The 27,757-nt window shown below is 39.0% G+C and overlaps 1 protein-coding gene across 1 annotated transcript in view; it reads right to left on the bottom strand.

The window, feature by feature from the left end:
- Positions 1-27,757, bottom strand: part of MYBBP1A (MYB binding protein 1a) — a 203,715-nt gene that overhangs the window by 7,218 nt on the left and 168,740 nt on the right. Inside the window, exon 26 of the mRNA XM_053707495.1 lies at positions 16,563-16,687. Within this exon, the coding sequence (XP_053563470.1) occupies positions 16,563-16,687 (125 nt within the window). The remainder of the gene's footprint in view (positions 1-16,562; positions 16,688-27,757) is intronic.

Genomic DNA, 27,757 nt, shown 5'->3' with positions numbered 1-27,757 from the left:
TGACAACCACCACACGGTCAAAGATCTCAGATATACTATTATTGATCATGTACCCCCTTTAACTAGGGGTGGAGACAGAAATACCCTTCTACTAAGGAAGGAAGCCCGCTGGACTTTTGTTTTGGAGACACTTATACCCAAAGGACTTAATATGCATTTGGACTGGCAGGTGTGTCTATGAAACATGCTATAGTCCATTGATATGTCTTACTATACCTGTATTGTACTTAAGTGGAAGGTCTTATACTGGGTAGCTAGGATGGCCGTGTTTATTAGTATTATTATTTTTAAACATGTATTTGCATTCTTGTTACTTGTACTTGCTTTTCTTGTTAGACACCTTTTGGTGTTACTTACTAGCATTTCCTTTCAGCACACGATGTATAACATTGTATCCCTATCATGACCCCTTATATCTTTCCCTAGATATTAGTGATAATTGAGTTGTTTTTGTGCCCTCTATATATATGACCCCAGTATATTATGTCCCACTCTGACAGGGCTCCCTAATATTGCTGCGCTGGCGCTCATTTAGTTTTTGCCCTGGTATCTACCTGCAGACTCTTGTGGGTATTCCGTGTATTATCTGGCTCCTGTCACTATCAGCATCCTTTTTTCCTTTGATGCTTGAGGGCACTGCACATAGCGATGCGCATAGGACACTTCTAGCTAGCTTACTACAGCGCAATCCTGCTTTGTTTACACAGGGTTGCCATAGCAACCGGTCCGTTGCGCTCTGGTTTGAAAACAGAATTTATGTTTACCTGATAAATTACTTTCTCCAACGGTGTGTCCGGTCCACGGCGTCATCCTTACTTGTGGGATATTCTCCTCCCCAACAGGAAATGGCAAAGAGCCCAGCAAAGCTGGTCACATGATCCCTCCTAGGCTCCGCCTACCCCAGTCATTCGACCGACGTTAAGGAGGAATATTTGCATAGGAGAAACCATATGGTACCGTGGTGACTGTAGTTAAAGAAAATAAATTATCAGACCTGATTAAAAAAACCAGGGCGGGCCGTGGACCGGACACACCGTTGGAGAAAGTAATTTATCAGGTAAACATAAATTCTGTTTTCTCCAACATAGGTGTGTCCGGTCCACGGTGTCATCCTTACTTGTGGGAACCAATACCAAAGCTTTAGGACACGGATGAAGGGAGGGAGCAAATCAGGTCACCTAAATGGAAGGCACCACGGCTTGCAAAACCTTTCTCCCAAAAATAGCCTCAGAAGAAGCAAAAGTATCAAACTTGTAAAATTTGGTAAAAGTGTGCAGTGAAGACCAAGTCGCTGCCCTACATATCTGATCAACAGAAGCCTCGTTCTTGAAGGCCCATGTGGAAGCCACAGCCCTAGTGGAATGAGCTGTGATTCTTTCGGGAGGCTGCCGTCCGGCAGTCTCGTAAGCCAATCTGATGATGCTTTTAATCCAAAAAGAGAGAGAGGTAGAAGTTGCTTTTTGACCTCTCCTTTTACCAGAATAAACAACAAACAAGGAAGATGTTTGTCTAAAATCCTTTGTAGCATCTAAATAGAATTTTAGAGCGCGAACAACATCCAAATTGTGCAACAAACGTTCCTTCTTTGAAACTGGTTTCGGACACAGAGAAGGTACGATAATCTCCTGGTTAATGTTTTTGTTAGAAACAACTTTTGGAAGAAAACCAGGTTTAGTACGTAAAACCACCTTATCTGCATGGAACACCAGATAAGGAGGAGAACACTGCAGAGCAGATAATTCTGAAACTCTTCTAGCAGAAGAAATTGCAACTAAAAACAAAACTTTCCAAGATAATAACTTAATATCAACGGAATGTAAGGGTTCAAACGGAACCCCCTGAAGAACTGAAAGAACTAAATTGAGACTCCAAGGAGGAGTCAAAGGTTTGTAAACAGGCTTAATTCTAACCAGAGCCTGAACAAAGGCTTGAACATCTGGCACAGCTGCCAGCTTTTTGTGAAGTAACACAGACAAGGCAGAAATCTGTCCCTTCAGGGAACTTGCAGATAATCCTTTTTCCAATCCTTCTTGAAGGAAGGATAGAATCTTAGGAATCTTAACCTTGTCCCAAGGGAATCCTTTAGATTCACACCAACAGATATATTTTTTCCAAATTTTGTGGTAAATCTTTCTAGTTACAGGCTTTCTGGCCTGAACAAGAGTATCGATAACAGAATCTGAGAACCCTCGCTTCGAGAAGATCAAGCGTTCAATCTCCAAGCAGTCAGCTGGAGTGAAACCAGGTTCGGATGTTCGAACGGACCCTGAACAAGAAGGTCTCGTCTCAAAGGTAGCTTCCAAGGTGGAGCCGATGACATATTCACCAGATCTGCATACCAAGTCCTGCGTGGCCACGCAGGAGCTATCAAGATCACCGACGCCCTCTCCTGATTGATCCTGGCTACCAGCCTGGGGATGAGAGGGAACGGCGGGAACACATAAGCTAGTTTGAAGGTCCAAGGTGCTACCAGTGCATCCACTAGAGCCGCCTTGGGATCCCTGGATCTGGACCCGTAGCAAGGAACTTTGAAGTTCTGACGAGAGGCCATCAGATCCATGTCTGGAATGCCCCACAGCTGAGTGACTTGGGCAAAGATTTCCGGATGGAGTTCCCACTCCCCCGGATGCAATGTCTGACGACTCAGAAAATCCGCTTCCCAATTTTCCACTCCTGGGATATGGATAGCGGACAGGTGGCAGGAGTGAGACTCCGCCCATAGAATGATTTTGGTCACTTCTTCCATCGCTAGGGAACTCCTTGTTCCCCCCTGATGGTTGATGTACGCAACAGTTGTCATGTTGTCTGATTGAAACCGTATGAACTTGGCCCTCGCTAGCTGAGGCCAAGCCCTGAGAGCATTGAATATCGCTCTCAGTTCCAGAATATTTATCGGTAGAAGAGATTCTTCCCGAGACCAAAGACCCTGAGCTTTCAGGGATCCCCAGACCGCGCCCCAGCCCATCAGACTGGCGTCGGTCGTGACAATGACCCACTCTGGTCTGCGGAATGTCATCCCTTGTGACAGGTTGTCCAGGGACAGCCACCAACGGAGTGAGTCTCTGGTCCTCTGATTTACTTGTATCTTCGGAGACAAGTCTGTATAATCCCCATTCCACTGACTGAGCATGCACAGTTGTAATGGTCTTAGATGAATGCGCGCAAAAGGAACTATGTCCATAGCCGCTACCATCAAACCGATCACTTCCATGCACTGAGCTATGGAAGGAAGAGGAACGGAATGAAGTATCCGACAAGAGTCTAGAAGCTTTGTTTTTCTGGCCTCTGTCAGAAATATCCTCATTTCTAAGGAGTCTATTATTGTTCCCAAGAAGGGAACCCTTGTTGACGGAGATAGAGAACTCTTTTCCACGTTCACTTTCCATCCGTGAGATCTGAGAAAGGCCAGGACGATGTCCGTGTGAGCCTTTGCTTGAGGAAGGGACGACGCTTGAATCAGAATGTCGTCCAAGTAAGGTACTACAGCAATGCCCCTTGGTCTTAGCACAGCTAGAAGGGACCCTAGTACCTTTGTGAAAATCCTTGGAGCAGTGGCTAATCCGAAAGGAAGCGCCACGAACTGGTAATGCTTGTCCAGGAATGCGAACCTTAGGAACCGATGATGTTCCTTGTGGATAGGAATATGTAGATACGCATCCTTTAAATCCACCGTGGTCATGAATTGACCTTCCTGGATGGAAGGAAGAATAGTTCGAATGGTTTCCATCTTGAACGATGGAACCTTGAGAAACTTGTTTAAGATCTTGAGATCTAAGATTGGTCTGAACGTTCCCTCTTTTTTGGGAACTATGAACAGATTGGAGTAGAACCCCATCCCTTGTTCTCCCAATGGAACAGGATGAATCACTCCCATTTTTAACAGGTCTTCTACACAATGTAAGAATGCCTGTCTTTTTATGTGGTCTGAAGACAACTGAGACCTGTGGAACCTCCCCCTTGGGGGAAGTCCCCTGAATTCCAGAAGATAACCTTGGGAGACTATTTCTAGCGCCCAAGGATCCAGAACATCTCTTGCCCAAGCCTGAGCGAAGAGAGAGAGTCTGCCCCCCACCAGATCCGGTCCCGGATCGGGGGCCAACATTTCATGCAGTCTTGGTAGCAGTGGCAGGTTTCTTGGCCTGCTTTCCCTTGTTCCAGCCTTGCATTGGTCTCCAAGCTGGCTTGGCTTGAGAAGTATTACCCTCTTGCTTAGAGGACGTAGCACCTCGGGCTGGTCCATTTCTACGAAAGGGACGAAAATTAGGTTTATTTTTTGCCTTGAAAGGCCGATCCTGAGGAAGGGCGTGGCCCTTACCCCCAGTGATATCAGAGATAATCTCTTTCAAGTCAGGGCCAAACAGCGTTTTCCCCTTGAAAGGAATGTTAAGTAGCCTTTTTCCAATCCTTCTTGTTCTTGGAAGACGCATCAGCCGACCAAGATTTCAACCAAAGCGCTCTGTGCGCCACAATAGCAAACCCAGAATTCTTAGCCGCTAACCTAGCCAATTGCAAAGTGGCGTCTAGGGTGAAAGAATTAGCCAATTTGAGAGCATTGATTCTGTCCATAATCTCCTCATAAGGAGGAGAATCACTATCGACCGCCTTTATCAGCTCATCGAACCAGAAACATGCGGCTGTAGCGACAGGGACAATACATGCAATTGGTTGTAGAAGGTAACCCTGCTGAACAAACATCTTTTTAAGCAAACCTTCTAATTTTTTATCCATAGGATCTTTGAAAGCACAACTATCCTCTATGGGTATAGTGGTGCGTTTGTTTAAAGTGGAAACCGCTCCCTCGACCTTGGGGACTGTCTGCCATAAGTCCTTTCTGGGGTCGACCAAAGGAAACAATTTTTTAAATATGGGGGGAGGGACGAAAGGAATACCGGGCCTTTCCCATTCTTTATTAACAATGTCCGCCACCCGCTTGGGTATAGGAAAAGCTTCTGGGAGCCCCGGCACCTCTAGGAACTTGTCCATTTTACATAGTTTCTCTGGGATGACCAACTTGTCACAATCATCCAGAGTGGATAATACCTCCTTAAGCAGAATGCGGAGATGTTCCAACTTAAATTTAAAAGCAATCACATCAGGTTCAGCCTGTTGAGAAATGTTCCCTGAATCAGTAATTTCTCCCTCAGACAAAACCTCCCTGGCCCCATCAGACTGGGTTAGGGGCCCTTCAGAGATATTAGTATCAGCGTTGCCATGCTCTTCAGTATCTAAAACAGAGCAGCCGCGCTTACGCTGACAAGTGTTCATTTGGGCTAAAATGTTTTTGACAGAATTATCCATTACAGCCGTTAATTGTTGCATAGTAAGGAGTATTGGCGCGCTAGATGTACTAGGGGCCTCCTGAGTGGGCAAGACTCGTGTAGACGAAGGAGGGAATGATGCAGTACCATGCTTACTCCCCTCACTTGAGGAATCATCTTGGGCATCATTGTCATTATCACATAAATCACATTTATTTAAATGAATAGGAATTCTGGCTTCCCCACATTCAGAACACAGTCTATCTGGTAGTTCAGACATGTTAAACAGGCATAAACTTGATAACAAAGTACAAAAACGTTTTAAAATAAAACCGTTACTGTCACTTTAAATATTAAACTGAACACACTTTATTACTGCAATTGCGAAAAAACATGAAGGAATTGTGCAAAATTCACCAAATTTTCACCACAGTGTCTTAAAGCCTTAAAAGTATTGCACACCAAATTTGGAAGCTTTAACCCTTAAAATAACGGAACCGGAGCCGTTTTAAACTTTAACCCCTTTACAGTCCCTGGTATCTGCTTTGCTGAGACCCAACCAAGCCCAAAGGGGAATACGATACCAAATGACGCCTTCAGAAAGTCTTTTCTAAGTATCAGAGCTCCTCACACATGCGACTGCATGCCATGCTTCTCAAAAACAAGTGCGCCACACCGGCGCGAAAATGAGGCTCTGCTTATGCATTGGGAAAGCCCCTAAGGAAAAAGGTGTCTAATACAGTGCCTGCCGATATTCTTATATCAAATACCCAGATAAAATGATTCCTCAAGGCTAAATATGTGTTAATAATGAATCGATTTAGCCCAGAAAAGTCTACAGTCTTAATAAGCCCTTGTGAAGCCCTTATTTATGATCGTAATAAACATGGCTTACCGGATCCCATAGGGAAAATGACAGCTTCCAGCATTACATCGTCTTGTTAGAATGTGTCATACCTCAAGCAGCAAGAGACTGCATACTGTTCCCCCAACTGAAGTTAATAGCTCTCAACAGTCCTGTGTGGAACAGCCATGGATTTTAGTTACGGTTGCTAAAATCATTTTCCTCATACAAACAGAAATCTTCATCTCTTTTCTGTTTCTGAGTAAATAGTACATACCAGCACTATTTCAAAATAACAAACTCTTGATTGAATAATAAAAACTACAGTTAAACACTAAAAAACTCTAAGCCATCTCCGTGGAGATGTTGCCTGTACAACGGCAAAGAGAATGACTGGGGTAGGCGGAGCCTAGGAGGGATCATGTGACCAGCTTTGCTGGGCTCTTTGCCATTTCCTGTTGGGGAGGAGAATATCCCACAAGTAAGGATGACGCCGTGGACCGGACACACCTATGTTGGAGAAATAGCCTGTATTCCCGGTCTTTCTGTAAGCGGTCAGGGCCCCCCAGTGCTGGTTAACCGTAACAGGTTTGGTATATGGCTTTTCTTATCGTTAGCTCATTATTACTACATATAATGTGATTGCTTATTGTGCCTAATAAGGTAGCCCCTGTTTACAAGTATAAGTACATTTCTTTGCTCTATTAGGCTAGGTTATAGGAGGTGACATTTTGATAATGATTGGAGGCTTTTGTTTATCATACTGCATATTGTTTATTATGCTGCATATTGCCCCATTAGGCTTCCTACACATATTTTGTCATGTCTGTTCAGTACATATGGACATTTTGTGGTAATTTGTACCTATGTGTTTATTTTTACCTATGTGCTTAACTTTTACCTATGTGCTTTACTTGGTTTAATTATGTGCCTTACTAGGCCACTCTTATTCGTTGCTGGAGGGGTGACATCACTTGGTGGGTAGCACCCTATTCTGGAGAGCGAGTGATTGGTTGGCCTACCTTACATAAGGGTGTCCTGTGTGGGTTTATTCACATTGTATTTTTGTATGTCTGAGGAAGGGGCTAATCCCCCGAAAACGTTCACATATTTGGAATAAAATTCTGAAAAGTCCTGGCGAGTGCACTCTCCTTTGTTTCTATTTGCCTATCTGTTGCACCCTGGGCACTTGAGATTGGATTTCTGGAGTGCTTGTCTACTTTGAACTTGAATATATATATATATATATATATATATATATATATATATATATATATATATATATATATATATATATATATATAGTGTATATATATATATATATATATCTATATATATATATATATCTATATATCTATATATATATCTATATATATATCTATATATATATCTATATATATATCTATATATATATCTATATATATATCTATATATATATATCTATATATATATCTATATATATATATATATATATATATATATATATATTTAAAATTTTATTTTTTGTAAAAACAAAATTTATGCTTACTTGATAAATTTCTTTCTTTTGCGATGTACCGAGTCCACGGTTTCATCCTTACTTGTGGGATATTATCCTTCCCAACAGGAAGTGGCAAAGAGAGCACCCACAGCAGAGCTGTCTATATAGCTCCCCCATTAACTCCACCCCCCCAGTCATTCGACTGAAGGCCAAGGAAGAAAAAGGAGAAACTATAAGGGGCATAGGTGACTGAAGTTTACAATAAAAAATACTATCTGTCTTGAATAGACAGGGCGGGCCGTGGACTCGGTACATCGCAAAAGAAAGAAATTTATCAGGTAAGCATAAATTTTGTTTTCTTTTGCAAGATGTACCGAGTCTACAGTTTCATCCTTACTTGTGGGATACCAATACCAAAGCTTTAGGACACGGATGAAGGGAGGGACAAGACAGGAACCTAAACAGAAGGCACCACTGCTTGCAAAACCTTTCTCCCAAAAATAGCCTCCGAAGAAGCAAAAGTATCAAATTTTTAAAATTTGGAAAAGGTATGAAGGGAAGACCAAGTCGCAGCCTTACAAATTTGTTCAACAGAAGCATCATTCTTAAAAGCACATGTGGAAGCCACCGCTCTAGTAGAGTGAGCAGTAATTCTTTCAGGAGGCTGCTGTCCAGCAGTCTCATAAGCCAAACGGATGATGCTTTTCAGCCAAAAGGAAAGAGAGAGGTAGCCGTAGCCTTTTGACCCCTACGCTTTCCAGAATAGACAACAAAGAAGATGTTTGACGAAAATCTTTGGTTGCCTGCAAATAAAACTTCAAAGCACGAACCACATCCAAGTTGTGCAACAAACGTTCCTTCTTAGAAGAAGGATTAGGACACATATAAGGAACAACAATTTCCTGATTGATATTCCTGTTAGTAACAACCTTAGGGAGGAACCCAGGTTTGGTACGCAAAACCACCTTATCAGCATGGAAAACAAGATAAGGCGTATCACATTGTAATGCAGATAGTTCAGAAACTCATTGAGCTGAAGAGATAGCAACTAGAAACAGAACTTTCCAAGATAGAAGCTTAATATCTATGGAATGCATGGGTTCAAACGGAGCAACAGGTTTAAACACAGGCTTGATTCTAACTAAAGCCTGACAAAAAGCCTGAACGTTTGGAACATCTGCCAGACGCTTGTGCAAAAGAATAGACAAAGCAGATATCTGTCCTTTTAAGGAACTAGCTGACAATCCTTTCTCCAATCCCTCTTGGAGAAAAGACAAAATCCTAGGAATCCTGATCTTACTCCATGAGTAGCCTTTGGATTCGCACCAAAAAACATAATTTAAGTAAGAACTTACCTGATAAATTCATTTCTTTCATATTAGCAAGAGTCCATGAGCTAGTGACGTATGGGATATACATTCCTACCAGGAGGGGCAAAGTTTCCCAAACCTCAAAATGCCTATAAATACACCCCTCACCACACCCACAAATCAGTTTAACGAATAGCCAAGAAGTGGGGTGATAAGAAAAAAGTGCGAAAGCATAAAAAATAAGGAATTGGAATAATTGTGCTTTATACAAAAAAATCACAACCACCACACAAAAAAGGGTGGGCCTCATGGACTCTTGCTAATATGAAAGAAATGAATTTATCAGGTAAGTTCTTACATAAATTATGTTTTCTTTCATGTAATTAGCAAGAGTCCATGAGCTAGTGACGTATGGGATAATGACTACGCAAGATGTGGATCTTCCACGCAAGAGTCACTAGAGAGGGAGGGATAAAATAAAGACAGCCAATTCCGCTGAAAATAATCCACACCCAAAACAAAGTTTAAATCTTATAATGAAAACAACTGAAATTATAAGCAGAAGATTCAAACTGAAAAAGCTGCCTGAACTACTTTTCTACCAAAAACTGCTTCAGAAGAAGAAAACACATAAAAATGGTAGAATTTAGTAAAAGTATGCAAAGAAGACCAAGTTGCTGCTTTGCAAATCTGATCAACCGAAGCTTCATTCCTAAACGCCCAGGAAGTAGAAACTGACCTAGTAGAATGAGCTGTAATCCTTTGAGGCGGAGCTTTACCCGACTCGACATAAGCATGATGAATCAAAGACTTTAACCAAGACGCCAAAGAAATGGCAGAAGCCTTCTGACCCTTCCTAGAACCGGAAAAGATAACAAATAGACTAGAAGTCTTTCGGAAATTCTTAGTAGCTTCAACATAATATTTCAAAGCTCTAACTACATCCAAAGAATGCAACGATCTTTCCTTAGAATTCTTAGGATTAGGACACAATGAAGGAACCACAATTTCTCTACTAATGTTGTTAGAATTCACAACCTTAGGTAAAAATTTAAAAGAAGTCCGCAACACCGCCTTATCCTGATGAAAAATGAGAAAAGGAGACTCACAAGAAAGAGCAGACAATTCAGAAACTCTTCTAGCAGAAGAGATGGCCAAAAGAAACAAAACTTTCCAAGAAAGTAATTTAATGTCCAGCGAATGCATAGGTTCAAACTGAGGAGCTTGAAGAGCCCCCAGAACCAAATTCAAACTCCAAGGAGGAGAAATTGACTTAATGACAGGTTTTATACGAACTAAAGCTTGTACAAAACAATGAATATCAGGAAGATTAGCAATCCTTCTGTGAAAAAGAACAGAAAGAGCAGAGATTTGTCCTTTCAAGGAACTTGCAGACAAACCTTTATCCAAACCATCCTGAAGAAACTGTAAAATTCTCGGAATTCTAAAAGAATGCCAGGAAAAATGATGAGAAAGACACCAAGAAATGTAAGTCTTCCAGACTCAATAATATATCTTCCTAGATACAGATTTACGAGCCTGTAACATAGTATTAATCACAGAGTCAGAGAAACCTCTGACTAAGAATCAAGCGTTCAATCTCCATACCTTTAAATTTAAGGATTTGAGATCCTGATGGAAAAAAGGACCTTGCGACAGAAGGTCTGGTCTTAACGGAAGAGTCCACGGTTGGCAAGAGGCCATCCGGACAAGATCCGCATACCAAAACCTGTGAGGCCATGCTGGAGCCACCAGCAGAACAAACGAGCATTCCTTCAGAATCTTGGAGATTACTCTTGGAAGAAGAACTAGAGGCGGAAAGATATAGGCAGGATGATACTTCCAAGGAAGTGACAATGCATCCACTGCTTCCGCTTGAGGATCCCTGGATCTGGACAGATACCTGGGAAGTTTCTTGTTTAGATGAGAAGCCATCAGATCTATTTCTGGAAGTCCCCACATTTGAACAATCTGAAGAAATACCTCTGGGTGAAGAGACCATTCGCCCGGATGTAACGTTTGGCGACTGAGATAATCCGCTTCCCAATTGTCTATACCTGGGATATGAACCGCAGAAACTAGACAGGAGCTGGATTCCGCCCATACCAGTATCCGAGATACTTCTTTCATAGCCAGAGGACTGTGAGTCTCTCCTTGATGATTGATGTATGCCACAGTTGTGACATTGTCTGTCTGAAAACAAATGAACGATTCTCTCTTTAGAAGAGGCCATGACTGAAGAGCTCTGAAAATTGCACGGAGTTCCAAAATATTGATTGGTAATCTCACCTCCTGAGATTCCCAAACCCCTTGTGCTGTCAGAGACCCCCAAACAGCTCCCCAACCTGTCAGACTTGCATCTGTTGAAATTACAGTCCAGGTCGGAAGAACAAAAGAAGCCCCCTGAACTAAACGATGGTGATCTGTCCACCACGTCAGAGAGTGTCGTACAATCGGTTTTAAAGATATTAATTGAGATATCTTTGTGTAATCCCTGCACCACTGGTTCAGCATACAGAGCTGAAGAGGTCGCATGTGAAAACGAGCAAAGGGGATCGCGTCCGATGCAGCAGTCATAAGACCTAGAATTTCCATGCATAAGGCTACCGAAGGGAATGATTGTGATTGAAGGTTTCGACAAGCTGAGATCAATTTTAGACGTCTCTTGTCTGTCAGAGACATGGACGCTGAATCTATCTGGAAACCTAAAAAGGTTACCCTTGTCTGAGGAATCAATGAACTTTTCGGTAAATTGATCCTCCAACCATGATCTTGAAGAAACAACACAAGTCGATTCGTATGAGATTCTGCTAAATGTGAAGACTGAGCAAGTACCAAGATATCGTCCAAATAAGGAAATACCACAATACCCTGTTCTCTGATTACAGACAGAAGGGCACCGAGAACCTTTGTAAAAATTCTTGGAGCTGTTGCTAGGCCAAACGGCAGAGCCACAAACTGGTAATGCTTGTCTAGGAAAGAGAATCTCAGAAACTGATAGTGATCTGGATGAATCGGAATATGCAGATATGCATCCTGTAAATCTATTGTGGATATATAATGCCCTTGCTGAACAAAAGGCAGGATAGTCCTTATAGTTACCATTTTGAATGTTGGTATCCTTAGATAACGATTCAATATTTTTAGATCCAGAACTGGTCTGAAGGAATTCTCCTTCTTTGGTACAATGAAGAGATTTGAATAAAACCCCAGCCCCTGTTCCAGAACTGGAACTGGCATAATTACTCCAGCCAACTCTAGATGTGCAACACATTTCAGAAATGCTTGAGCCTTTGCTGGATTTTATTAGCATGTTGAAGAAGATTAACAATGCTATGAGAATTATGATCTGTTACTTGTTGCGCTAAAGCTTCTAACCAAAAAGTTGAAGCTGCAGCAACATCCGCTAAAGATATAGCAGGTCTAAGAAGATTACCTGAACATAAGTAAGCTTTTCTTAGAAAGGATTCAATCTTCCTATCTAAGGGATCCTTAAAGGAAGTACTATCTGCCGTAGGAATAGTAGTATGTTTAGCAAGAGTAGAGGGATTTTGTCCCAAAATTCTAATCTGTCAGATGGCACAGGATATAATTGCTTAAAACATTTAGAAGGAGTAAATGAATTACCCAAATTATTCCATTCCCTGGAGATTACTTCAGAAATAGCATCAGGGACAGGAAAAACTTCTGGAATAACTACAGGAGATTTAAAAACCTTATTTAAACGTTTAGATTTAGTATCAAGAGGACCAGAATCCTCTATTTCTAATGCAATTAAGACTTCTTCAAGTAAAGAACGAATAAATTCCATTTTGAATAAATATGAAGATTTATCAGCATCAACCTCTGAGACAGAATCCTCTGAACCAGAGGAACCATTATCAGAATCAGAATGATGATGTTCATTTAAAAATTCATCTGAAAAATGAGAAGTTTTAAAAGACCTTTTACGTTTACTAGAAGGAGGAATAACAGACATAGCCTTCTTAATGGATTTAGAAACAAAATCTCTTATGTTAACAGGAACACTCTGAGTATTAGATGTTGATGGAACAGCAACAGGTAATGTAACATTACTAAAGGAAATATTATCTGCATTAAGTTTGTCATGACATTCATTACAAACAACAGCTGGATGAATAGATACCACAAGTTTACAGCAGATACACTTAACTTTAGTAGATCCAGCACCAGGCAGCGTTTTTCCAGAAGTATCTTCTGACTCAGTGTCAATCTGGGACATCTTGCAATATGTAATAGAAAAAACAACATATAAAGCAAAATTGAACAAATTCCTTAAATGACAGAAATGCCAGTGAACAAGCTTCTAGCAACCAGAAGCAATAAATAATGAGACCACATTATTTGGCGCCTAAATGCTTTTGGCGCCAAAAATGACGCCACATCCGGAACGCCGACACTTTTGGCGCAAAAAAACGTCAAAAATTACGCAACTTCCGGCGACACGTATGACGCTGGAAACAGGAAAAAAAAAATTGCACCAAAAAAGTAAGCGCCAAGAATGACGCAATAAAATGAAGCAGTTTCAGCCCCCGCGAGCCTAACAGCCCACAGGGAAAAAGTCAAATTTTAAGGTAAGAAAAAAATGATTGATTCATATGCATTATCCCAAATATGAAACTGTCTGCAATAAGGAACGTTGAACATCCTGAGTCAAGGCAAATAAATGTTTGAATACATATATTTAGAACTTTATATAAAAGTGCCCAACCATAGCTTAGAGAGTCACAGAAAATAAGACTTACTTACCCCAGGACACTCATCTACATGTAGTAGAAAGCCAAACCAGTACTGAAACGAGAATCAGTAGAGGTAATGTTATATATAAGAGTATATCGTCGATCTGAAAAGGGAGGTAAGAGATGAATCTCTACGACCGATAACAGAGAACCTATTAAATAGACCCTGTAGAAGGAGATCATTGAATTCAAATAGGCAATACTCTCCTCACATCCCTCTGACATTCACTGCACGCTGAGAGGAAAACCGGGCTCCAACCTGCTGCGGAGCGCATATCAACGTAGAATCTAGCACAAACTTACTTCACCACCTCCATAGGAGGCAAAGTTTGTAAAACTGATTTGTGGGTGTGGTGAGGGGTGTATTTATAGGCATTTTGAGGTTTGGGAAACTTTGCCCCTCCTGGTAGGAATGTATATCCCATACGTCACTAGCTCATGGACTCTTGCTAATTACATGAAAGAAAAGATATTTACGCCATATCTTATGATAGATTTTCCTGGTGACAGGCTTTCGAGCCTGAATCAAGGTATCTATGACCGACTCAGAGAAACCCCGCTTTGATAAAATCGTTAAATCAAGTGTTAAAAATACCTCAAATTGCTTGGAATTTTTACAGCAGATCCCTTAAGCTTTAATAAGATTGCACCACAAGCAAAATAAACGATTAACCCCCAAATAAGGAAACCGGATTGACAAAGTGTTAAAAACCGGTAAAATCCCTGTCAGCACCTTGCCACAGCTGTGCTGTGGCGCCTACCTGCCCTTAGGGATTGATAATGTGGGGATAAAGCTTCAATTAGGCCCAAGAAGTTCACCAGGACCCTCCGGTGTTGTAGCTTGCTGCTTGTTCAGAGAAACAACTGCGCAACTGAGGCGCGAAAATAGACACCGCCCATCTCACTCAATGTTACTGAGGCCTTCAAACAAACACACCAAGCGTTTAACCAGCCATGTGGGTTCTAAAAACCCCAAAAATCCAAGTGTACCTTCAATACAGTTGTCCCTTAATTAACAGCACTCCCAGAACACACAACCGTTTGCTATAAATTAGATATGTGCGATTCGGTTCGGAAATTCGGAAAATTCAGAGATTCGGATCGAAACGAATTTCCGAATTAAAATAGTGCCGAATCTACTGAATAAATCCGAATTACTTCGGATTTATTCGGTAGATTCGGATGGACATGGATTACACTAGTATTGTACAGTATATTAGGTTATATCACTCTGCTATGGGTTACACCTAATATACAGTACATAATACTAGTCTAATCCCACCTAACACTTACCGAAATTCCGAATTTCCGAAACGAACCGAATTTATTAGAATCCGAATGAATCCGAAACAAATCCGAACCGAATTTATTCGAATCCGAATGAATCCGAAACCAATCCGAACCAAATTTATTCGAATCCGAAACAAATCCGAACCAAATTGATTCGAATTTTTCCGAATTCGAATCGATCCGAACCAAAATTCGTAAAAATCCGAATCGATCCGAACCAAATTTTTTCGCCATGCACATGTCTACTATAAATCATTCAAACTGAGTGTCAACCATAAGTTTATCCCTTATGCAAGCTTAGTAACGCCCCATTAAATCTAGGATTACTGCTTACCCTTCCCCCTCATGGGGATACTGTCAGCCTTTCTGAAATATCACAGTCTCTCCAGAAAAAATTACTGAACATACCTCATTGCTGTATAGCAAGAAACCGTTCCTCACACTGAAGTTTTCCTGTACTCCTCAGCTTCTGTGGGCAGCAGTGGACCTTAGTTACAAATGCTAAGATCATCATCCTCTAGGCAGAAATCTTCATCCATCTACTGCCTGAGAGTAAATAGCACACACCGGTACCATTTAAAAATAACAAACTCTTGCTTGAAGAAAATAAAAACTAATATTTTATCACCTCTTTCACTTTACCCTTCCTGCTTAGAGCTGGCAAAGAGAATGACTGGTGGGTGGAGTTAAGGGGGGAGCTATATAGACAGCTCTGCTGTGGGTGCTCTCTTTGCCACTTCCTGTTGGGAAGGATAATATCCCACAAGTAAGGATGAAACCATGGGCTCGGTACATCTTGCAAAAGAAATAGAGGTTACTCTGCAGAAAACACCACCACACACACTCTAAAGATGAAAGTTACATTTTTAAGAGGTCAGTCTCTTTAAGAAGAATAACTATTATTCAATTAATCATCTTTATAATACCATACCTAACAGTCCAGTTATAAAGCAGTATCATTTTATAACACTTTCTTACCTTGGTTATCTTTTTAGCACATTTTTGCTTATTATACAGATTGCTAACATTCTGTAGAATATAAAGTTAGACATTTATAATTCCATTTTCTATCATTTGTTCTTTATATAATACACTCATTGTATTTTTTTAGAAGTTAAAAAGGACAATGTACTCCAGAATTATTATTGTTTAAAAAGATAGCTAATCCCTTTATTACCCATTCCCCAGTTTTACATAACCAACAACATGGTTATATTAATATACTTTTTACCTCTGTGATTATCTTGTATCTAAGCCTCTGCAGTTCGCCCCCTTATTTCACTTCTTTTAACAGACTTGCATTTTAGCGAATCAGTGCTGAATCATAAATAACTTGAAGGGAGTGAGCATAATATTATCTATATGGCACATATAAACTAGCGCTGTCTAGCTGTGAAAAACGGTCAAAATGCACTGAGATAGGAGGCAGCTTTCAAGGACTTAGAATCTAGCATATTAGCCTACCTTTCAAGAAATGATACCAAAAGAACAAAGCAAATTTGATTATAAAAGTACATTGGAAGGTTGTTTACAATTGCATGCCCTATCTGAAGCATGAAGTTTAATTTTGACTAGACTGTCCCTTTAAGAATGAAAAAAATAAAAATAAAAAATACATACGTAAATCCAAGAAGCTTCATCACATTCCAAAACATGTCTTCAATTCGGACAGATTTTCCAAAGCCTTTGCTCTGACTAAATGTTTGGAGAACTGGATGCAGCTCGGTGAGGTTAATATCCAGCTTCTGTAAACCATAAGCATCATTGATTAACTCTGCTGTAGCCTCTCCAGATTTTAAATAAAATACATTCAGTAAACTGCATATATGTGGGACAGTAAAGGCCATTTACTTGTTGGCCTTTCTAGGGAAAGTGAAACTTACACAAAAGCAATAGGGTGTTTAATGATTTCTTTTTTTTTTTTTTTTTTTTTTTTATTATTTATTAATAACAATTAAAAGAAAAGAAAGAGAAATATTACAACATTGGGATGAGCGATTAAAAAAGAAAAAAAATAAGTTACAGTTTTCTAGCTAGTATCCATAATGCATTCTAGGAACATCCTCATTTTTTGTTTATGTTTTCATTTAATTTATAGTTTCTAAAGATTCCTTCCTTTAACCTTTTAAAGCCGTTATGCCGTTCCATTCCGTCATAATTAGACTGGGCTTTAAAGCCGTTATGACGGAATGGAACGTCATAACTAACGGCTGTCCTGAAGCCTTCTGTGCTTCAGGGATTTAATCGCGGTCTGGAGGGCGTTCCTAGGATTGTAGGGACGCCCCCCAGATGCGATCCAATAATTGAAATCTCGCGATCGTATGCACGATCGCGTAGTTTCAATTTGTCTACATCGGAACAGTTGTTCCGATGTAGGCACTTTAACCCTGTCACGAAAGGGTTAACAGATCAGTTTATATTTTATAATTTCTTAAATACATCCTTTAAGTTCTGCTAAGCAGTCTTTCTTTGGCTATCAGTTGTTTCATTGGTTTCTGTATGGGGGTGTGAGCACATAGGTGAGTGGAGTAAGAGAGAAAAAAAAAAAAAAAAAGAAGAAATGTATAAACAGGTTCCTTCATCCCCCCCCCCCTCCACTCAGTGTGTTATTAAGCTCCATTCTCCTCTAATTTGTGCTTCCAAATAATATTCCGTATTTTCAAAAGGTTTTAAAATTTTCCTTTGAAATTCTATAGATTGACTTTTTACATATAGAGACCATTTTTCAAAGAATATTCCGATTCTATTGTCTACGTCAGCCAAGGTGTCTGCTCTTTCTATGTTAATCTGTTGTATTATTATTTCTTTTAGATATCTAATCGTAGGTTTTTTTCTTTTTTCAATCCAAAATTTAAATATCAGCTTTCTTGACAATAGTATAATCATTGTTGTTAATCTCCTTTCCTCTTTTTTAATTTTTTTAGGTATATTAAAAAATAGGATGTTCTCTAGTTCCAATATTATTTTATTTTTAACTATTTGCGATATTAGTGTTGCTACCTGGTACCAAAATTGTCTAATTTTGGGACATAGCCAGATATAGTGTAATATATCCGGTGTACTTTTATTACATTTTATGCAGACTGGGTTAGTCCCATTATCCCATTTTGCTCTCCTTGTGGGGGTAATATAGTCATGGTGTAGTAATCTTAAATTCGATTCCCTTAACCCCATATCCAATGTTGATTTCTTTACTATCTTTATGCAGTTTAGTATTCTTTCTTTCCCTGTGTCTGTATAAGTGGCCCTATCCCACTTATTTATTATGTCTCTTAAGCATAAGTCTGATTCTTTTTTTATTAGTTGTTTGTATATAAATGATAGTTTGTATTTTGACTTTCTACTTCTTTCAATAATGCTCTCCATTATCTTTTCTACTGTATTTTCCCTTAAATTTTCCAGTTCTGTCTGAATAAGATGTTTTATTTGTAGATATGGTAAAATCTGTCCCTTAAAGGTATCCGTTTGGTCGGTTAGTTCTAGCATTGTTTTAATGTTTCCTTTTGTCATGTTCATTGCATCTTTAATTTGTCTGATTATTGGGCTTCAGTCTTTTTTTTTTAAAGGGAAAGTAGTTTCCAGGTTCAAATCTGGGATTGCCCTGTATTGGCATATACATTATAATCTCTTTTGTTGTTTCTAATTGTTTATTAACTTTTTTCCATGCCCATAGGGTATCTTTTATCATAGCATTATTCTTTTGTTCTTTCGTTAATTCCCTTGTCGATGCAAACAGCAGGAATGTTAGCTTCATTGGGTTGGCTAGTTTCTGTTCTAATTCTAGCCATACTGTCTGGCCTTTTTCCGTTATCCATTCTATTGCATATTTTGATAGAATTGCCCAGTTATAATACTGAATATTAGGTAATCCTGCACCTCCACATTCTTGGGTAGCCTGCAGCTTCTTTAAGCTTATCCTCGCTTTCTTATCTTTCCAGATGAAGTTTTTGATTATTTTATTTATACTTATTAAGTCTACCTTCTTTAATAGAAAAGGTAGCATTTGCATTGGGTATAGTAGCCTTGGCAATATCATCATCTTAATTAGTTGTATTCTCCCTGTCAAGTTTAAATATAATTTACTCCATATCTTTAGATCTCTTTTAATTTGCACGATAAGTGGGTGGTAATTTATTTTATATGTCTTAACTGGATCGTTATTCAGTTTAATGCCCAAATATGTTATATAATCATCTTCCACTTCAAATGGATATTTCGTATCGTCTTTTCCTTTGTGTATCCAATAAATTTTGGATTTTGCGATATTAATTCTATACCCTGATATCTCTCCATATTGTTCTATTTTCAAAATAATCTGGTTTATATGCTTTTGTGGGTTTGCAACGAACAGCATCAGATCGTCTGCATATAAAGCTGCTTTTATCTCAAGATCTTCCATCTTGATACCAAACGGTATTTGTTTCAATAGGTGTATTAATGGTTCCAGTGATAGATCGAACAATAATGGTGATAGAGGGCAGCCTTGTCGGGTACCGCGAAATAATGTTATAGATTCGGATGTTTCCCCGTTTATTATTATCTGTGTTTCTGCTTTTGTATATAATTTCATAATAAATTCCAGAAATGGGCCCTTAAAATTAAACGCCTTGAGTGTAGTTACAATATGTTCCCATTCAACTCTGTCGAAGGCCTTCTCTGCGTCTATCGACAGCAGGAAGGCCTCCGGCAGCTTCCTCTCTAATCTCATTTCTTTGTTTAATCTATATTTTTCTAATATTTGTAATATAGTCCTCACATGTGTTGTGGATGATCTTCCATTTATAAAGCCCACTTGTTCTCTTCCTATGATATCTGTTATAATATTATTCATTCTTTTAGCTAGTATTTTCATGAGAATCTTATAGTCAGTATTTATTAGGGATAGGGGTCTATAGGATTGAGGTAATGTTAAATCTTTTCCCTCTTTTGGTATGACCACTATATTTGTAGCCTTAAATATTTGTGATATTGAGCCTTCCTCATTGTACATGTTTGTGTATATGTTGTGTAATGGATCTATTACTTTTTCTATTATTGTTTTGTAAAAGTCTATGGGGAGGCCATCTGGCCCAGCTGCTTTCGCTATTGGTAAATTTTTAATGGCACTTAGTATTTCCTCTTTCTCTATTCTTGCGTTTATCATGTCTTGTTATTCTTCCGTTATCTTAGGTAATTTAATTTTCTCCCATAAATTTTTGTTCTTATTATCGTTTATTCTCTCTGTATTGTAAAGCTTTTGATAGTAGTCTCTAAATGTATCCATTATTGTCTCTGTGTCAGTACTTATTTCTTTCCCTTTTAATATAGCCTTTATAGTGTTTTTAGGTTTTTGAATTTTTGTGGTTGCTGCTAAATACTTTCCAGTTCTGTTACCCCACCTATAAAATTTTCCACTATTCCGTCTTATGTCAAATTGTGTTTGTTCCATGATATATTCGTTTCTCTGTTTTTTTACTTGAAAGTATTTTGTCAAATTGTTTTGTGTGGGTGTGCCTCTATATTCCGCATATGCTTGCGCTAGCTCTCTTGCTAATCTTCTCTCTTTTTGTGTTCTTTTCTTGTTATTTTGTATTATGTATGATGTGATGTCTGCCTTTAATGTCGCTTTGGCTGCTTCCCAGAATGTTTGCGGTTTATTAATATATTCTATATTGTTTGATCTATATTCATCCCATTTTTCCTCTAGAAACTTTTTAAATCCTATTGAGTTGTTCAAGTAATTTGGGTAAAAGAATCTGTTTTTTTTTTTTTTTCCCTTTCTTGTTTGATTCATTGTCATTGTAACTGGGGCATGATCAGATATAGTCATTTCTCCAACAGTCACATCTGATATATTTCTGCAAAGGCTTTTAGAAGTCAGTATGAGGTCTATCCTAGATAGTGTGTTGTGTACTCTTGAAATATGTGTGTACTCCAAGCTATCTGGATTTGTTATTCTCCATATATCTTCCACCCCTAGTGTTCCTTGGATATCATTTATTGTTTTTTCCTCATATTTATTGGTTTTTCCATTTGTGTTTCTCCTTATATTCTCCTTTCTCTTTCTATCTAATTGTGTCTTTGGGGCCAGGTTGAAATCCCCCGCCATTATTATCTCGATATTAGAGTATTTTATTAATTCTTTCTGAATATTCTCCCAAAATTGCTTATCTTTTTTGTTTGGGCCATATAAGTTACAGATCAAAATTTCTTTGCCATCTATTACTATTGCTATCATTACATAGCGACCTTCTGGGTCCGTTTTTACTTCCTTTATTCTATAACTTAGTTTTTTGCTAATCAATATGGCCACGCCTCTAGCAGATTTTTTGTAAGATGAAAAATGTACCTCTTTGACCCAGTTTTGTTTTAGTTTTATATGCTCTGTGTCATTCAGGTGTGTCTCTTGGAGACACGCTATATCAATATTAAGTTTTCTTAGTTGAGTTATAATTGCTTTTCTTTTAATGGGGGAGTTGATCCCCCCTACATTCCATGTTATAAGTTTAGTCATTTATTTCTTTTATAACTTACTAGACTATTAATCTCTACCTGTATTTGTTTCTCCAGTATAGGCCATTATTTTTGCTCCCCATCCTCCGCAAGAAAACCTGTAGAGGACGGGGATCAAACAATGGGCAGATGGGGGGGGGAGCGAACGGGAAAAAAAAAAAAAAGAAAAAATTTTTTTTAGAAAATGTGAATATAATAACTTTTCTTTATCTCAATATCACATATTGTATTTTATAATACAATTCACGCTTAGTAATACTTATAAATCTCTTTCACTTGAGCCATATATCCTGTGTCTTGCTTTCTAGTGCAATTCTGTTTTAATACAACTTTAGTGTCACTTTCACATATCTTGATTGTAACTTATCTATTATTCATAAAAAAAAAAAAAAAAAAAAAAAAAAAAAGATAATAAAAATAAATAAATAAATAAATAAAACGTATCTGTGTCAGTGTGCATTTTTTTGGCTCTTCTAATCTAAGAATCTTGTGTTTTACCCTTGTGCATTAAATTCAGTACATGTGTTCTTCTTAACATAGGAGCCTAATACTCTTTGCTAACATCAGCGTGTAGTCATATATTTGTGACAAAAAAAAAAAAAAAAACTTTTTATATCCTGTGTACATCCCTCGTGCAATAGTTACCTCATTTATATTTTCCCTGTGCTCAATATTAACATCCATATTTAGACGTGTACTCACATTGTTCTATAATATGCAGTACATTATTTCTTTGTGTTTCTTATCACATGTTAGTGTCTAAGTTGTGGCTTACTACTGGTTATCATTAATATGACCTGTTTTCATGTTAATCATCCTTAGTACATTATTTTTGACTTAAAAAAAAGAAAAAAAAGATAACCATCAATAATAATAGTGATAAGTGGAACAAGCAAAAAACAAACAAAAACAAAATAGTGTCTGTGTCTCTTCAATACAACGCAAACAAAAAAATAAAAAATAAAGCCCAGCAGTGCTTGTGTCAGTGACACCCGTATTTCAGCCCAAAAAAATTGGGTAGTGTGCAACAAGCGGAAAAAAAAAAAAAAAAAAAACATTCTCAACATTTCTTGTATCTGTGCCACCTTGTTTAAAAAAAAAAAAAAAAACAAGTAGTGCGCAACAATTGGGGAGAGAAAACAAAAAAAACAAGCAAAAAAAAAATATCAAGCATTGCATAATAGTACATATTCTCCCCCTCTCTCCAGCTCCCAACAGTTCTACAGGAGAGGTTTAGTTTTTAGTTATAAGCATTTTCTATCTTCTTAATAGTAATTCTGCTCCGTTGACTTTCTTCTTTGTTTCTTCATTTTCCATATATCTCTGTGCTTCTTCTGGGCTATTAAAAGTTATTGAACTGTGTCCCGTAAATATTTTCAGCTTCGCAGGATGCATAAGTGCAAAAGGCTTCTTCTCCTCCACCAGTTTAGAGCATATTGTTGAAAATTGCTTTAGTTTCTTTGATACCTCTGCTGTATAGTCTTGAAATAGTAATAGCTTGCTGCTTTGGTGTTGCAGGGTTCCTTGATTCCTGTATGCTCTTAATATCTCAGTCTTTGATTTAAAATTTAGGTATTTTATTATTACCACTCTGGGTCTCTTTTCATTGTTGTCGTCTCTTTTTATCCCCAGTCGATGTGCCCTTTCTGCACTGTAGTCTCCTGTTAAGTTTAGGAGCTGTGGTAATATATTCTCAGCAAATTCCATTAATTTTTCGGATTGAAACGACTCTGGTAGGCCTACAACTCTTAAGTTGTTTAGTCGTGAGCGATTTTCTAGCTCCTCTATTTTTGTTGTTAGTATTTTATTTTCTTCCAGGATCTTCTCTATTTTGTTTTCCTGGTATCTCTGTAGGTCTTCTGTGTCTGAGATTCTTTGTTCCATTTCTGTTATTTTACTTATGATTTGCTTTAATTCCTGCATAACACATTCCAGTCCTGTTTGAATTTTATCTATCTTTCCTGATAGGTCAGTTAGCTGAGCTGTTATAGGGTTAAATTCTCCCTGCTCAAAGCTAGAACTTTCCATTGAAGTATTACTTGTTTGTAATTGTGAATTCGCAGATTTTTTTTTTCTGCGCTTTTTCCTTTAGGAGGCATATTAAGTGGGAATGTGTACTTTTCCATCTAATATTCTCTTACTGTCTTTTTGTGCTAAGTGTTACCTAGCAGGCCTTACATAGCGTGATATCTGAGGGTTGTTGAAAAATATAGGTGTGGGGGGGGAGGGAAGGGAGCAAAGCAGACAAAAAAAACAGAAGGAGAGAAAAGAGGAGTGTTGTCCTTTCCCCCTTTCTCTTTAATGTCCAGCCTCTTTTATTTGTCTATCTCATAGGCATACATTAAATGCCCTTACACAGTGTCTTGTTACCACAGCTTTTTAACAATGTCCCCAGTTGCAACTTAGCCCTCAAGGTCTATTCATTCTTTTACATGCAGTTAGCCCAAAGAAAAGAAGATAAATTGTATCATATCCTTTATCAAGCAAGTTTTATGGTACCTTCTTATTTTTCTGTGTCCTCAGTCTGACCACTGCTTCTCTGATTTTACCCTTGTGCTGTTTTGTGAGGTCTGCGCTTTGCTCCAAGGTTCTCAGATTAAAAGGGTATGCTCTCCCCTTCTACCGTCTGTCGTGCTGTTTCGCTGGTCTCCAGGTCCTACTCCTCCTCTCCAGCAGCACTCCTTCCCGTCGTAGGAGCCCGTTATGCTCCTCTCTGGTATGAGATCGCAGCTTTCTTTAGTTGCGATTCGGTAGCGCCGACAGCGTTATGCCGTCTAGGTCTCTGCTCTCTGGGGCTAATCTCGGCGGTAGTTTGTGAGGCTCCGACATGGAGACTCACCCGCACGCTCCTATGCCCCGCCCAACCGGAAGTCCCGTGTTTAATGATTTCTTAATGTACTAGCACAGGGTTGTCCAACATTCATCCTCAAGGGCTGGACACAGAACAGATTTTAGGCTATACCTGCATGAGACAGTCTATGTACCGAAGGCCCTTACAGACTTAAAATCTGGTCTGTCTCCACTCTTGATGATAAACAATAGGGTTCTCTGAATTAGTGGGATCAGCACAAGTTAAGAGAAGATAATTTAATAAAAATAATAATAGTAAGATAATTACATATAACTATAAACACAGCTATCTTACAAATAAAAGGAAAACAGTTTATGAATTGTTAAGAAATTAAGAATTCTTTAACCCCTTAATGACCACAGCACTTTTCCATTTTCTGTCCGTTTGGGACCAAGGCTATTTTTACATTTTTGCGGTGTTTGTGTTTAGCTGTAATTTTCTTCTTACTCATTTACTGTACCCACACATATTATATACCGTTTTTCTCGCCACTAAATGGACTTTCTAAAGATACCATTATTTTCATCATATCTTATAATTTACTATAAAAAAAAATATAAAATATGAGGAAAAATTGAAAAAAACACACTTTTTCTAACTTTGACCCCCAAAATCTGTTACATATCTACAACCACCAAAAAACACCCATGCTAAATAGTTTCAAAATTTTGTCCTGAGTTTAGAAATACCCAATGTTTACATGTTCTTTGCTTTTTGTGCAAGTTACAGGGCCATAAATACAAGTAGCACTTTGCTATTTCCAAACCACTTTTTTCCAAAATTAGCGCTAGTTACATTAGAACACTAATATCTTTCAGGAATCCCTGAATATCCCTTGACATGTATATATATTTTTTTTAGTAGACATCCCAAAGTATTGATCTAGGACAATTTTGGTATATTTCATACCACCATTTCACCGCCAAATGCGATCAAATACAAAAAATCGTTCACTTTTTCACAAATTTTTTCACAAACTTTTGGTTTCTCACTGAAATTATTTACAAACAACTTGTGCAATTATGGCATACATGGTTGTAAATTCTTCTCTGGGATCCCCTTTGTTCAGAAATAGCAGACATATATGGCTTTGGCGTTGCTTTTTGGTAATTAGAAGGCCGCTAAATGCCACTGCGCACCACAAGTGTATTATGCCCAGCAGTTAAGGGGTTAATTAGGGAGCTTTTAGGGAGCTTGTAGGGTTAATTTTAGCTTTAGTGTAGTATAGTAGACAACCCCAAGTATTGATCTAGGCACATTTTGGTATATTTCATGCCACCATTTCACCGCCAAATGCGATCAAATTGAAAAAAAAGTTAAATTTTTCACAATTTTAGGTTTCTCACTGAAATAATTTACAAACAGCTTGTGCAATTATGGCACAAATGGTTGTAAATACTTGTCTGGGATCCCCTTTGTTCAGAAATAGCAGACATATATGACTTTGGCGTTGCTTTCTGGTAATTAGAAGGCCGCTAAATCCTGCTGCGCCTCACACGTGTATTATGGCTAGCAGTGAAGGGGTTAATTAGGGAGTTTGTAGGGAGCTTGCAGGGTTAATTTTAGCTTTAGTGTAGAGATCAGCCTCCCACCTGACACATCCCACCCCCTGATCCCTCCCAAACAGCTCCCTTCCCTCCCCCACCCCACAATTGTCCCCGCCATCTTAAGTACTGGCAGAAAGTCTGCCAGTACTAAAATAAAAGGGTTTTTTAAAAAAAATAAAAAAATTTTTTAGCATATTTACATATGCTAGGGTGTAGGATCCCCCCCTTAGCCCCCAACCTCCCTGATCCCCCCCAAAACCGCTCTCTAACCCTCCCCTCTGCCTCATTGGGGGCCATCTTGGGTACTGGCAGCTGTCTGCCAGTACCCAGTTTGCAAAAAAAAGTGCTTTTTTTATTTTTTTGGGGCTTTTTTCTGTAGTGTAGCTTCCCCCCCCCCACACAGACAAACCCCCACCACCTTGCTGATCTTTTTTTTTTTTAAAGATTTCGATATTTATACATTTTTTATTAAATCATTTTCTGTAGTGTAGCGGTTCCCACCCGCTCCCTCCCCGTGCACGCGCCCGCCCCCGCCCTCCCGTGCACGCGCGCGCGTCCGTGCGCGCCCCTGCTCGTCCCCGCCCACGATCCCGCCCCCCCTGCACATAACCAGGGCCATCGATGGCTGCCACCCGCCTCCCGGTCCGGCTCCCACCCACCAACGCAGGTAGCCACCGATCTCCGGTGCAGAGAGGGCCACAGAGTGGCTCTCTCTGCACCGGATGGCTACCAAAGGTTATTGCAGGATGCCTCCATATCGAGGCATCACTGCAATAACCGGAAAGCAGCTGGAAGCGAGCAGGATCGCTTCCAGCTGCTTTCCAAACCGAGGACGTGCAGGGTACGTTCTCAGGCATTAACTGCCTTTTTTTTGAGGACGTACCCTGCACGTCCTCGGTCGTTAAGGGGTTAAATATAAAAATCATAAAACATTCAACTAGAATAAAAAGTTATAGGTGCGGCTCTGTAACGCTCTGTGGTTACTGTTTTGCCAGACAGACTGTTGGTAGACATTATCCATTAGACTTTTTATATTTAATTAAAACATTTCTTAGCTGTCTGTTTAATTCATAAACGTTTGTTGATTATGTAATTATATTGTATTTAACAGCCCTTTAAATCAGAAAAAAGAAACAACAACAACAACATGGGAGTAGCCATGTTGACTTCATCCTCTGCAAACTAATGGCTCACATCTTGGATATAGAATTAAAGGGATATTAAACCCACATTTTTTCTTTTATGATTCAGATACAGCATGCAATTTTAAGCAACTTTGTAATTGACCCCTATTACCAATTTTTCTTCGTTCTCTTGGTATCTTTATTTTAAAAAGCAGTAATGTAAGCTTAGAAGCCGGCCCATTTTTTGTCCAACACCTAGGTTGCACTTGCTGATTGGTGGCTTCATCGTTACTTGTGGGAACCAATACCAAAGCTTTAGGACACGGATGAAGGGAGGGAACAAGTCAGGCAACCTAAACGGAAGGCACCACGGCTTGCAAAACCTCTCCCCCAAAAACAGCCTCCGAAGAAGCAAAAGTATCGAATTTGTAAAATTTTGTAAAAGTATGCAGTGAAGACCAAGTCGCTGCCTTACAGATCTGATCAACAGAAGCCTCGTTCTTGAAGGCCCATGTGGAAGCCACAGCCCTAGTAGAGTGAGCTGTAATTCGTTCAGGAGGCTGCCATCCGGCAGTCTCATAAGCCAATCGGATGATGCTTTTCAGCCAAAAAGAAATAGAGGTAGCAGTAGCTTTCTGCCCTCTCCTCTTACCAGAATAAACGACAAACAAGGATGAAGTCTGTCTAAAATCCTTAGTTGCTTCTAAGTAGAATTTTAAAGCACGGACCACATCTAGGTTGTGTAACAAACGTTCCTTCTTTGAAACTGGATTCGGACACAGGGAAGGAACAACTATGTCC

The sequence above is a fragment of the Bombina bombina genome, chromosome 3 (genome assembly GCF_027579735.1).
Source record: "Bombina bombina isolate aBomBom1 chromosome 3, aBomBom1.pri, whole genome shotgun sequence".
Classification (NCBI taxonomy): Eukaryota; Metazoa; Chordata; class Amphibia; order Anura; family Bombinatoridae; genus Bombina; species Bombina bombina.
This window is presented reverse-complemented; position numbering and strand designations above follow the sequence as displayed.